At 43.3% G+C, this 12,988-nt stretch overlaps 1 protein-coding gene across 8 annotated transcripts in view; it reads right to left on the reverse strand.

Annotated features, from left to right (window-relative positions):
• Positions 1–723: 723 nt before the first annotated feature.
• The window catches only part of HNF1B (HNF1 homeobox B), an 83,125-nt gene continuing 70,860 nt past the window's right edge, over positions 724–12,988 (reverse strand). For 5 of the 8 annotated variants that reach the window (XM_072644882.1, XM_072644885.1, XM_072644888.1 and 2 more), the window contains one exon: positions 1,188–1,854. In XM_072644882.1, coding sequence (XP_072500983.1) covers positions 1,834–1,854 — 21 coding nt within the window. In that variant the 3' untranslated portion in view covers positions 1,188–1,833. Of the gene's footprint in view, positions 1,855–12,988 lie in introns of all 8 variants that reach the window. The other 3 variants (XM_072644886.1, XM_072644883.1, XM_072644887.1) reach the window with 2 other exon arrangements.

Below are 12,988 nucleotides of genomic sequence, written 5' to 3' on the forward strand. Positions count from 1 at the left end.
AAGTTTTTTAGTCATCTATGGAATCACAGCTCTAGACCTAGAAAGGACTTCTGAGGCTAACCAGTCAAAATTCCTCATCTCACAAATGAGAAAATTTAGTCCCAGGGAAATTTAGCAACCTGTGAAAAGTTGACCAATTAGCATAGGAGGCAAGATTTGAACCCAGGTCTCCAGAACCACGGTTCTTTCCACTATCCCAAGGTGGCTTACTGGGTCTGGTTTGGTTTTGTTTTCCTTACGTTCCTATGAATGAAGTCAAAAAAGTTGGTTCTATTTGCTTTGGAAGCAACCTGGCTTATTTCCTGCCCTTCACTTTGTGTGACTGCCCTGAGATACAGTAGAGAAAGAAGAGGAGTTAGCTTAGGCACCCCTGCTAGGGACTCTTGGCAATGCCTCGTTGCCCTGGTCAGACCCCCCTCGGAGCTGCTGCCTGAGCTCTCCTGTGGGAACAAAATTTTCATTAGCAGTAAGGCCAGCGGCTAAGACAATGTAAACATGGCTTGGAGGGCCCATACCTAGAGACTGAACAACACAGAGAGCCTGACCTCCCTCCCACACCCACCCCTTACAGATCAGTGGCACACAAATTAGCTCAAATCCATGATTTTCAAATTCCCAGTAGAGATCAGGGCAGTGGAACAGGAAGAGGAAACTAGGTACTGAGTGGCACCACAACCTGGGAGTGCCAAGGCCAGAATTGGAGGCTCTTTGGGCAAGGAATCATTCAGATAAAATGTTTTAATGGGAGGCTTTGAAAGGTCAGCTTTTGCTTTTGAGATCCAACATCCAGTTTCTCCACCCTTCTGTTTCTTGGGGTTCATGACCCAAATCCCCAATCCCAGCAAGGAGCTGCGTTTTGTACTCTGACCCTAGGCCCAGCCCTTCCTGGGACTTCAGTATGTAACTTCCAATCAGGTGACTTGTCACCTGCGGTCACACTAAGAATCACTCAATCACCAGAAGGTGCCTTAGCTCTGGGGGATCAAAGGGAAGAAAGAGGGAGGATCCTCTGGAATGTCATAGCAACCCTAAAGCCAGGTTTGGACTATTTTCTTATGGGAGTGATTAAAAAAAAAAGAAACTTGGTTCTGACCTTAACAAAGAAAATTAAAATACCTTCCAGTATTATGTACAGGAAAGAGTGTGGGGAGGGGGAGCCCTAAGGGAATTGCACTTGATTACAGTAGTTTATAGTTTACAACCATTGGACACATTTACTTCTTTACAAGAAATCTCGGGATCATTTCGGGGTGGGCTGGGGAGAGGGCATATGCTGATATTTACTCTGTTTGGCTCAGTTCAACAGCACACATTTCCTCCTCTTGAAACCTCAGTAACAGATTCAAGTTTTTGTTTTTCCATCAGTTTGTTCGATGAAGGACCATAACTTAAAAGACAGCAGGGAAATTCCTCTTCCTCTTCTGGGGCTCTGAGCAAGCAGCTTGTCCGGCCTTGTTCCCCTTTCCTCACTGCTCAGAATGAATACGAATACTTAGCATCTTTGTGATGCATGGACGCAATACTGCAGGAAACGAAAGCAAAATCCCAGCTGCTGGCAGGGGACAGTCTCTGCTCCGAGCCCCCTCCCCCATGTTCTCCCCCAAACCCCCACACCAAGGGATTGGGTGGACTGGGCCACAGGCCAAGCCCAGGAAAGAGAGACAGAGAAATTGGTCCAAGGGACATGGAAGACACATCAGGTCTTCTCAATGTGGCCCATCAGCTCACTGTGCTTCTTTGTAACAACCGCCCTGATGCCGTGGATGGCTAAGTGATGGATGGTGTGGAATTAGGGTCCTTGTTGATGTGCACAGAGAATGTGATGTGTGGGCATCACCAGGCTTGCAGAGGACACTGGAGAGAGAAGACGGAATAAAGTCAAAAAGAGCCATACATCCAATTAGAACAAAGCTTTCCAAAGCACTCTTGGAAAAACTAACCATTTATTTCTACCATCATAGATTCAGAGGTGGAAGGGACCCTAGGAGCCAACTGGCCCAATTATCATGGGGAGAGAGCCATCCTCAAAAACAGGAAAGTCTGGGATCAAATCCTGTTGCTTACAGATATGATCTGAGTGACCCTGGGCAAGTCATTTGACCTCTTAGTGTTTTAGGCAGTTCTCTAAGGCTCTGAGTTATAGAAAAGGTGCCAACCTACATTGATAGGTTTCCTCATCTGGGAACCCACCAGCATACCAAGGAAATGACCAACCCAGTTCCTGCACCTATGTGTTAGGCACTAGAGATAAAATATGAGAGGTGGTGGGAAGGGGGAGGGGGAGAGGGAAAGGGAGAGGGAGAGGGAGAGGGAGAGGGAGAGGGAGAGGGAGAGGGGAAGAGGGAGAGGGAAGGGAGAGGGAGGGGAAGAGGGAGAGGGAGGGAGGGAGGGGGAGACGGAGAGACAGAGAGAGAAAAATTACTTTCTACTAGAATCAATCAACAATCGAGTATTTATTGATGGTCTATCATGCATGTAAACCAGGCTTCTGGAAAGCAAAGGGACAAGATGGAAAGTCAGGAGCTCTCCTGGCCATTTTCAGGTAGGGACCTTGGTTGACAGACACTTTAAAATACTCATTCCCCAACTGTCCTTTTTACCCTGAGCTTTGGAGTACTTCTTTTCCATGTACAATATATGATCAGCGCTCAAGGGGTTCAAGGTTGGGACTGAGTGTGGGGCAGGACTCATCTAGGAGAGGAGCTTGACCCATAGTAGGGCTGGCAGTCTCGCCAAGGCTCTTCTTGCCCCCTTCTTATTCCAGTTTTGGCCAAGCCCTTTGTGGAAATCTCAGCATAGGCACCAGGCAGGCGCCTTAAGTCAGTCTCTCTTGAAGAAAAATTTTTGGAGTCAATGGGGAAAGACCAAGCAAGAGTGGAAAATGCAGCTTCTGCAACTCTTGTTGTCCTGTTAGCAATAAAAGAGTGAGGAAGCTGTTGGGGGAGATCAGAATCATGCATGATAACCACTGCCAAGGGAAGCAGCAACCTGCATGCCCAGGGCAGGCCCACATCAGATTTTGAATCAAAGAAATCCTTCTCCTCCCCTTCCATTCCTCCTGATATTTCATCATTCACTTAACTGAACTCAGAGTCAGGAAGACCCAAGTTCAAATCCTACCACTGACATATCCTGGCTGTGTGACCTTAGGTGGATCACTTGACTTCCCAGTGTAAGTTACAGATCAAGTGCTATCTGCATTGGTGGAAGGAGTTTCCTCACTGGGATTTCCCTATACTTATAAAATGCTAGATAATGGATTTAACAAAAAAAGAAAATCTGAATGCTAGTCTGTCTCCATCTTTGCTTCCTGACTTGTGCTCCTCCTAAAGGTTCTGTTCCTGCTGCAGGTCTAATGGCATCTTCTCTCAAGTATACATGGTGGCCCCCTGACAGGGATTAACAATCTTCACAGGGCAAATTCCATCTCCCCTCAGTTCCGAACAGTCTGTAGAGGAGGAAGCAAGTCTCTTGCGTCATTTTTCTCTTTAAAAAAAAAAATCTTATTTTTGTGGATTTTTTTTTCATTTTGGGGGGGAGGTGTAGGGAGGGAACAAACAGTTATTAAGAACTTATTGTGTTCCCAACACTGTGCTAAGCATTTTACAAATATTATCTCATTTGCTCCTCACAATAATTCTGCACGGTAGGTGCCGTTATTATCCTCATTTTGCAGTTGAAGAAAGAGGCAGAAAGAGGTGAGTGTCTGAGCTCCAGGATCACACAGTGGGGAACTTAGGTGTTCCTGATCCCAGGCCCAATGCTACCTAACTACTAATCATGTTAATTCTCAGATATATCTTTCCTGCTCTTGAGAGTCACCCCTTATATCTAGAATAAGAAAAAGGAAAAATATAAGTATGCAAACTTAACTAACACCAATCCTGTCTGAGAATAACCTATATACAATAAGCCATACCCATAGTCACCCACCTCTGCTAAGAAGGGAGGAGGGATTGCCTCATTTCTGATGGAAAGTGAGTTAGGATGAACAACTGTGGGAAAAGTTGAGTTCTAGTTCTTTCAAATTCCTTAGACCTAGGTCCTGGTCCTCTGGAATGGAATAATCCTGATGTCTTTTCTCTCCCTTTCTGTCCTCCCTCCTCCACCCTCCATACTCCATTCTCCCCTAAGAGTTTATCGGGATTTTTTTTTCTCTTCAATTTTCAGATTTTAGGTGTAGGGGAGGAAAATGCCTTGTGACCTTGCAGGTTTCAATAGGAGAGCAAACACCAGGGGTAGATAAGGAGACGCCAGCAAGATTCTATGACCTGTCATTAGGGATGGGCCTCCCAACTATCAAATGTTTGCTGACATAATAAAATGGCGGCAGGGCCCTAAATGTTGTCAAAGGAACTGAAGTTATTTGCCTCCCCTCCAAGTCTAAACAAAAACATCTGATAAGGGACACACTATATTCCCAGGAAAATTGGAGGTCTAGCCCCAAGAGAGCCTTGGTGGGTTGTAAAAGGAAGATTTCAAGCCTGGCTAGATGAGGAATCCATTCCCACCTTCATAAGGACCAAAATGGGGAAGGAGTAGTCAAGGAAATTCTCATCCTGGGGGTCTGTCATATGTCCTGTGGAGGAGGAGGGGGAAGAATTTAAGAACCATTGGCTAAACGTGCCTCCTTCCCCCTTTCCAAAAAGACAGAGGGAAACCAGCTAGAAGCTAAACAGATTAAGAGTACAGCAAGAACTGACCTTAGCCCTTGAGTCAGAAAAGATGAATTCAAATTTCTTCTCTGATATTTACTTGTGTGACCTTTGACAAATCACTTAACCCCTCTGGGACTCAGTTTCCTCATGTGTAAAATGAAAAGATCGAACTTGACAATCGCTAAGGTCCTTCCTCAATCTAGGACCCTATAATTTTTTGCTGTGTGTGTGTGTGTGTGTGTGTGTGTGTGTGTTACAACAGGAATCTGTAAAATGCCAAGGATTTATGATGTGGACTTTCCAGGTCTATTTTCACCATCCCTGATGAGTGACTTGTTCCTCTAGATACTCTCTTGACCTCCCCATAAACTGGGGGCAGCACCAGCAGCTAGGTAAGAATCCAAAACCAGACCAGAAAGCCAACTTGTGGCTTGTCTATACTTGTTGACTTGGGTTATCGCTTCCTAAATGAAGTCTGTTTCCAGTCTGACAGGAGGTTGTTTCCCAGGGACCTGAATGGGAAACTGTCCTGAAGGTAATTCATGGATAACCTTGAGTGTGTGTGCGTGTGTGTGCGTGTGTGTGTGTGTACCCATACGTGTGTGTGTGTGTGTGTGTTTAAAATCTGAGTTGCCTTCTGAAGGCTAAGAATAATGAAGAATAATCTAAGAATATTTTCCTCTACCATGTGTGTGACCTCAACTAAGTCATTCTATCTCCGGTCCTCCATTTCCTCATCTATGAAAAGAGGGGTTTGGGATAGATGACCTCTAGGTTCCCTTCCAGATATACATCTCTGATTCTATTATCTGAACAACAAAATTCACATTCAAGGTTCCTAAAAACTGGCCCTATAAGGGTCCTGGGAGTGTGTCTGTTTTTTCCATGCAAGGTCTGGGTTTAGAAAGAGCTCTTGGATCATATATTGAGAGTTGGAAGGGACCTCAGAGGACTATTTAGATAATGAACCATTTAGTCCAAACCCCTCATTTTATAGATGAGGAAACTGAGACTTAGAGAGATTGAGATTTGTCCAAAGTTACGTAGTTTCAGAGGCTAGATCATAGAGCCAAAGATGTAGAAACCTCAGATGCCACATAATCCAACCCCCTCCCCTGCCATTTTATAAATGAGGAAATTGAGGCCAAGAAAGGTTATGTAACTTGCCCAGAATCACAAAGAGAGTAAGAATCCAAGGCAGGATTTGAACACAGTTGTTCCAGATTCTAAACCAGTCCATCATGATGCATCATGATTCTAGTCAGTCTGTAGAGAAATCTCTCTCTAAAAGAGAAAGGGTGTCAGTGGCTAGACCATTGGACTTGCACCCAGGAGAACTGGGTTTCATTCCCACACCAAATGGCTGTATGACCCTGGGCAAGTCACTTGAACTTCAATTTTCTCATCTATAAAATTACAATAAGTTTAACTTACAGGATGATTGAGAAGGAAAAATGATTTTCAAAATCTTTATGTGCTATTTAAATGTTAATTATAATTCAAAAGGAGTACAGTCACTAAGAATATCAGTAAAAAAGCAGAATTGATACCCAGGTTTCTTTTTTTTTTTTAGGAAATTAAAAAGTATTGCATTTGGAACAAGAGAATATAGGTTTGACTTTTAAGATCCTTCACAACCTGGCCTCTATTTAGCCATCCATCTGTCTGTCCATCCGTCCGTCTATCTATCTATCTATCTGTCTGTATATCTATCCATCTATCTTTCTATCTGTCTGCCTTCTTTCTATCTCTTCTCCCTCTCCTCACTTTCCTCCTTCCTCCCTTTCTCCTTCCTTTCCTTCCTCCCTTCTCTTCTTCCTTCTTTCCTTTCCTTCTTCTCTCCCTTCCTTCTATCCCCTGGGTCTCCTTCTCTTGCCCATGCTAGTTACACTGCAGCCACTTGCAGGCCTGACTCCAAGACAGACCAGCAGAAGAGTTCTGACCTGCTCCATTTCCTGAACCAGTTTGTCCCTCCTTAGGCAACCTCATGGAACCTGCTCCCAGGGCCTCCCCAAATTGGTGCCAGACAGTGTAGCTACCCAACTGACTTCATCTCTACATGCAATCTACCAGCTTCAGCTTCCCCAGTACTGTAATCCCCAGGGATTACAGGAATGGTCTACCATGCCCAGGTCCCAAGGAGGGCAGAGGGATTTAGCTATTCCCTGACAGTTTCTTCATTCTATCTCTTTCCAATGGTTTAGGAAGATTTCTTTAGAACGAGGACTACTGAGGAGAGACTAGATCATAACTTCTCCCAACGTCTTGGAAAAAAAAGGAAGGTGAGTTGAGTGGCGGCCATCAATAACTATTATGACTTGGTCTATTTAGAAATTCAAATGAAAACATTCATTCCAGAAAACAAAACCAACTCCTGAGAACAGTGAAAGTCCAACGGTTCCAGGGGCTTCTTGGCTTACATGGTTCGGAGAAAACCAACGTCCTAGGGTTTCCTTAAGAATTGTCTTATCTGTATAATTGTAATAGCTAGCATTTTCATAGTGCTTTAAGATTTATCAAGTGCTTTATAAATATTATTTCACTATTTAATTATTTTATTATTAGTTATTAACCATTATACCCACGCCCAGTAGAAAGTAGACCTCTGGCTCATTTTTGCTTTCATCTCTCCAGTATGCTTTGCATGACTGGACTTGTAATTTCATTCAGTGCTGTAGGGAATACCAGTTGAAGGTATTACCTTCACCTGTTCCAGTTACCACTTGCTCTACAACTTGTAGTCTAAGAGAGTTGCTCGGGACACTAAGAAGTGACTCACCCAAGGTCACACAGTCAATATGTGTCAGAGACAAGATTTCAACCCAGATCTTAGCTCCTAAGTGAATATTCTAGCCTTTGTATCTTTCTCTGTGCATATATTAGGAATGTAATAATTGTTTGGAGGAGAGGGAAGGAGGGGAAAAAGGTGAGGAGAGAAGAGAAAAGAGGAGAGAAAAATGCTGTTGTGTACAATCTGATGAGATACTGAGTTGGAGCAAAATATGTAGATTGTTTCTCTTGAGGATTTTTCTCACTGATTACATTTGCTCTGATTCTAGATAATCAGAACTCAGAATTCTGCTGTCCCCTCCTCCATCCTTGTCCACATCTTTGCCCTTATTCATAAAAGAAGATGGCAGTGGGGTTGGTAGCTAGAACAGAACAGAGGACTATGCTCAGGAGAAGGTTATTCCTTTTCTGTTTTCCAAAAAGATGATATATATAAAGTGCTTTGTATTCCTTTCAATATTATGCATGTTTCAGCTTTATAATTGTTACTACTACCACTATAACTGTTATCTTCTCATCTTTTTGTTGGAGGAACAGATAGAAATTCTGAGAATGAATTACTATCCAGCTGCTCTTTTTGTAGTGAATGTTTTGTAGACTGTTGTGCAGGTGGAGAAAAAAGACTGCTTTTTATGATTGAATAAGAATGCTGGGATGTAAAGTCACTGTAGACTCACTGAAACCATCTTTGGAACAATGGGAATGGCACCTCATCCAGATCCCATATGGTTTTAATTTCTTCCAGCCTTGCTTAATAAACCTCTGATAATAAACATTAGGCCAGTTGTAAAACAAGGAGATGCATTCTGCCACAAGTCTTCTCAGTTGTGATGAAGGAAATCCAGTTACCACTTGGTTGGTTCAAGCCAAGAAGGGATGGTGAGGTCCTCAACATGTTCCAGCTTGTGGTTGCTATTGTGTTGATTATATCAAGCCCCACAATACTGCAGTTCCTTGGAAGAGACCTGTAATGGCTCAAAAGAGTTTGACCTGACCATCCACATAAGAAAAACTAAATGGATGAAGAATGTCCAGATTTCAACACACTCTTCTGAATGGACAGTAGAGCTTGTCCAACTGTATGTCTATATGGGACAGAAAGTATAGATGAACAATAGTTCAGCCCAGAGTTGAAATGGAGGAGGAAAGTGGGCAAAATAACTTTTGGGAAATTACAAAGCACTTTTACATATCTGAAGCTTCCCATATCAGCCAAGATTCATCTTTTTAATACAAACATTTGTCATTGCTATTTGGGAACAAGATTTGGGATACCAATACCTCCTAAGAACTAAAACTGAGCAATGCAGAGGGCAACGGAAAGAAGCACGGTAGGTGTGAGCAGGCTGCAATGCAAAACCCTTGTGGAATTAATTCCAAGGAAGAACAGGAGCAAAGTACGTTATCAATGATTTGTAGGATAAGAAGAAAAGATGACTAAGTCATGTGGGGAGAAAGCAAGATGATGGGCAGATGACCAGAGTTCTCCATTTCTACCCTCATGATGTCAACAGAAAATAAGGAACTCCTTCAGCATGTTGGATGTACCCTATGTGGTGAATTTTTCAGAGAACATGGACAGGAAGATGCACACAAGAGGATGCAGTCTGGATGTGTTTCAATATGCATCATTGGAGGGAAGTCCTACGATGAAGTCCTATGAGATCACCAAGGCATTTGAGCATTTCAATAGAAATAGATAAAATGGTGGTTTTTGTAATGGAATAAGTGGATTGGGATGTTGGCTCATCTTCTGTAGACTCTAAAAGGATCTTCTGGATGACTCCACTAGACAAGATGACATAGATACAATGGACTTCATTCTGTTCCCACACAGTTTCACTTTCTTCAATATTTTGACAGCTCTTTATCCCATGTCTTGGAGATTAAAAGTATCTGGCATGACAATATTGAAAATGTTCTTAAATTTTTACAGCCCAGAGTGGTCATGGACACTTTGACTCCAGTAAGGTTTATTTGCTGGATTCTCAAGAATATTCAGGGCTTTGTATCTGTAGTATGGAAATATGTCACCTGTTATTTTATGAAGGAAAGAGTTTCGAAAAGTTATCACCTTCTCTGAAATTTCAGGTGTCAGTGATCCAGTCCTAAATCACTGTACAGTCATACAGTCCCTCCTTTGTTGTCATTGTTGGCGGTGTTACTGTTATGTTATGCAACATGATGGTGTAGAAGATAAATGAGGTGGCTTTGGAGCCAGAAAAAAATTAAGGTCCAGCCTCTCCTCTGACACAAACTGGCTGTATGACCCTGGGCAAGTCACTTCATCTCCCTAGGCCTGTTTCTCATCTAGAAATGAGAGAGTTGGACCAAATGGTCCCTACATTCTCCTCCAACTAGGAGCCTATGATCATGGGACAAAGTAAATTCAAGATGGAGATGATATTGACTAGAGCAAGAAGGAATCAGAAAAGGCCTCCTCTAGGAGGTGGCACCTAAACTATATTTTGGAGAGAGCTAGAGATTCTTTAAGGAGAGGAGAAAGGAGTTTTATTCTAGACTTGAAAGTCATGCGCAGAAAATAGCTAGTGGGTGAGTTAGACTGCAGTGGAAAGTAGGTGAAAGTGTGTATGTAAAAATTTTAAAAAGGAAGGAAGGTAGGAGCCAGATTGGGCAGGGGTTCAAATGCTAAGCTGAGGATATGGTGTTTTTCCTCAGAGGCAAAGAAGAGCCCCTGAAGATCCTTGAGAGGAGTTTCCCAAAGGCAGCATTCTCTATGTATTTCATGTCCATTACTGATCTTGACCCTAAAACCTACAGTGGCAACGATGATGACATTAACAGTTATTTTAAAATGGGCAATGAGGGCAGTTAGGTGGTGCAGTGGATAGAGTGTTAGCTCTGGAGTCAGGATGACCTGAATTCAAATCTGGGCTCAGACACTTACATGAACCTGGGCAAATCTGTTAACCCTGACTGCCTCCAAATAAACAGATAGGCAGACAGACAGACGGATGGACAGATGGATGGATGGATGGATAGGTGGAGGGGGAGAGGAAGGGATGGATGGATGGATGGATGAATAAATAAAAAATAAAAGTGGGCAATGGAAGGTAATCCTGAAGGGAAGGCATCTTGGGGAGGGGCTATTTAGGGGCAAGAGGTAGGCTACAGAATCCAAATAGGAAAAATTAGAGCATTGCTGTTGGACCAGCTCAGCCTTTCAAGGTTGACTGGTCACCTTCTCCAGCGAAGGGGAGAAGTCATCTTGGGGATTGATGACCATCTCTCCTGGAGAGCATCTCAGAGTATTTTGATTAAGAGAATATTTCCTGGATTTGAAGGACATGTTTCAACAAGCAAGCATCAAAGTCAACTTGGGGAAGACAGAATAATTAATCACAGGCCAGGGCAGGGCTGACCAACTGGCAGATGAACCGATAAGACCTTTCAAAGGAAGCGGTATAAGTATAGCCGAGGAACGTGGCCACACCTAACTTCCTCTTTGATTGAGATCTGTGAGCAGAAATAAATGTTTTCCCTACACATCACAAAGAGTGGGAGATCACCCAGGAGCCAGAGGGCAGGGGGATTGGGAGGGATGCTTTCACTTTGTTTTAGGTGAGAGAAGAGGGGCAACTCAAATCTGTCTGTCTGTCTGTCTGTCTGTCTGTCTGTCTGTCTGTCTCTGTCTCTCTCTCTCTCTCTCTCTCTCTCTCTCTCTCTCTCTCTCTCTCTCTCTCTCTCACACACACACACACACACACACACACACACACACACACACCTTCCCTCTTCCTCAGGCACATAGGATTTACAATGTACTCTCTGTGTCCATACCAGGGGTGTGACTTCATCTGCTCCAAAGCCATCCCAGCGTTCAGCTAGGTAGAAGATGGGGAGAAGGAGAAGGTGACGTATGGGAGGTGTGTGTAGATAGCAGTGACGGGGCAGAATGATAGCTCTGGCCACAATAGCAGATCCACACTGAGACCTTACTTTAAAAAGTGGCCATCTGTCACAGAATCTTAGAGACTTAGAATTTGGGGGAGAGGAAACTTTTGAAATCATCTGCCTAATCCCATCATTTAACAGATGGGGAAAATGTGACTCAGAGAGGTAGGATAAGGCAGCTTGGTATAGTGGGAAGAGCCCTGCACTTGTAGCCAGCAGACAACTGGGTTCAAATCCTGCCTTTGACACTTGCTAGCTGTGTGACCAGATTTCCTTATCTGTAAAATGGAAGTACCTTAGAAGGTAAGCTCTTTGAAGCGAAGAACCCTTTTGTCTTGTATCATTCCTGATGCTTCCTTGGCATATAACACAGGCTTAAGAAGTGTTTGGTGAATAATTGCTTGACTGAGCATTTATGAAATACCTACTGTATACCAGGCACTATAGTAAGTATAGGAGATACCAAGATAGAAAGCCTTTTCACAGCTTTTATTCTATTATAAAGACCTGTCTCATGAATTTGTTGTGGGGATAAAATAAAATATGTGCAAAGAGTTTTGTAAACCTTAACACACTGTATAAATAACAATTTTTAAAATTATTTATCCAAGGTCACGCAGCTAGCTAAGAGCAGATTCAGGGGCTCGTAACCAGGGCCTCTACTTTCATAGGCTCATGGATCTGGAGCCATCTAATCAAAGCTGCAACTTTTACAGATGAAGAAACTGAATCAGTGAGGTGGGGTCACAGGATCTGAGCCCAGGTCCTCAGACTACAAAGCCAGCGCTCTCTCTACTGTGCCACACTGCCTCCTGTATTGTATTACATCATGTTCTATGCTTTCCAGAGTTCAAATGGGGGAGGGGGGGGAAATAAATAAGTTAGCTACGTATCACCATAAACTGACAAAAAGTTCAAGGTTGCCTTCTTTTTAACTCATAATCAATAAAGGTCAAACAGTTCCCACACTGCATGGATCCAGCTCCTCAAAAGGTCCTATTGATTGTTTTGGAACCACAATCTCTGTCCAGAGAGGTCTATGAACTTTTGTCTCATGTTGAGTTTCCTAAATAAATCTGCCAGTCCCTGCTACAATGATGGTCCTGTCTTTGCCCTGTTACTCGATTGTCTTCTCCACCATGGAGCCAGGAATCAATCACAAGCTGGGGTGGCAGCTTTCCTCTCTCCCTCCGTATCCCAAACATCTTGACTTCTTTCTCATTAAAGCACACTTATAAGTGTTTTTATATGGCCCCCTGGAAAGGCCAAGCAGGCAGAAAAGCAAACCCCACCTTCAGTTGTATCCTGGGTATCCCACTCAAATTGGGGCATCCCCCTCAAGCACTCAGCATAGCTCGGATTCCAGGGTCTATGTTACTTTGGACCCAGGTGATCCCAGCCCCTACTTGAACCCTTTAACCATAGAGAAACATCTACATTGAGCCCTCTCGACATAGGGTCTTTGACTGACTGAAGTCTACTTGAGAGAAATCCTCAGAGATTCTTCTACAAAGGAACAATCTTCAGTCATTGATCATGGATACAGAGCTGGAAGGGACCTTCAAGAAAAGTAAGCTCAACCCTCTCTTACTTGACAGAAGAGGAGAGTAAGAGCCAGAGTTATA

The sequence above is a fragment of the Notamacropus eugenii genome, chromosome 2, assembly GCF_028372415.1.
Source record: "Notamacropus eugenii isolate mMacEug1 chromosome 2, mMacEug1.pri_v2, whole genome shotgun sequence".
NCBI lineage: Eukaryota > Metazoa > Chordata > Mammalia > Diprotodontia > Macropodidae > Notamacropus > Notamacropus eugenii.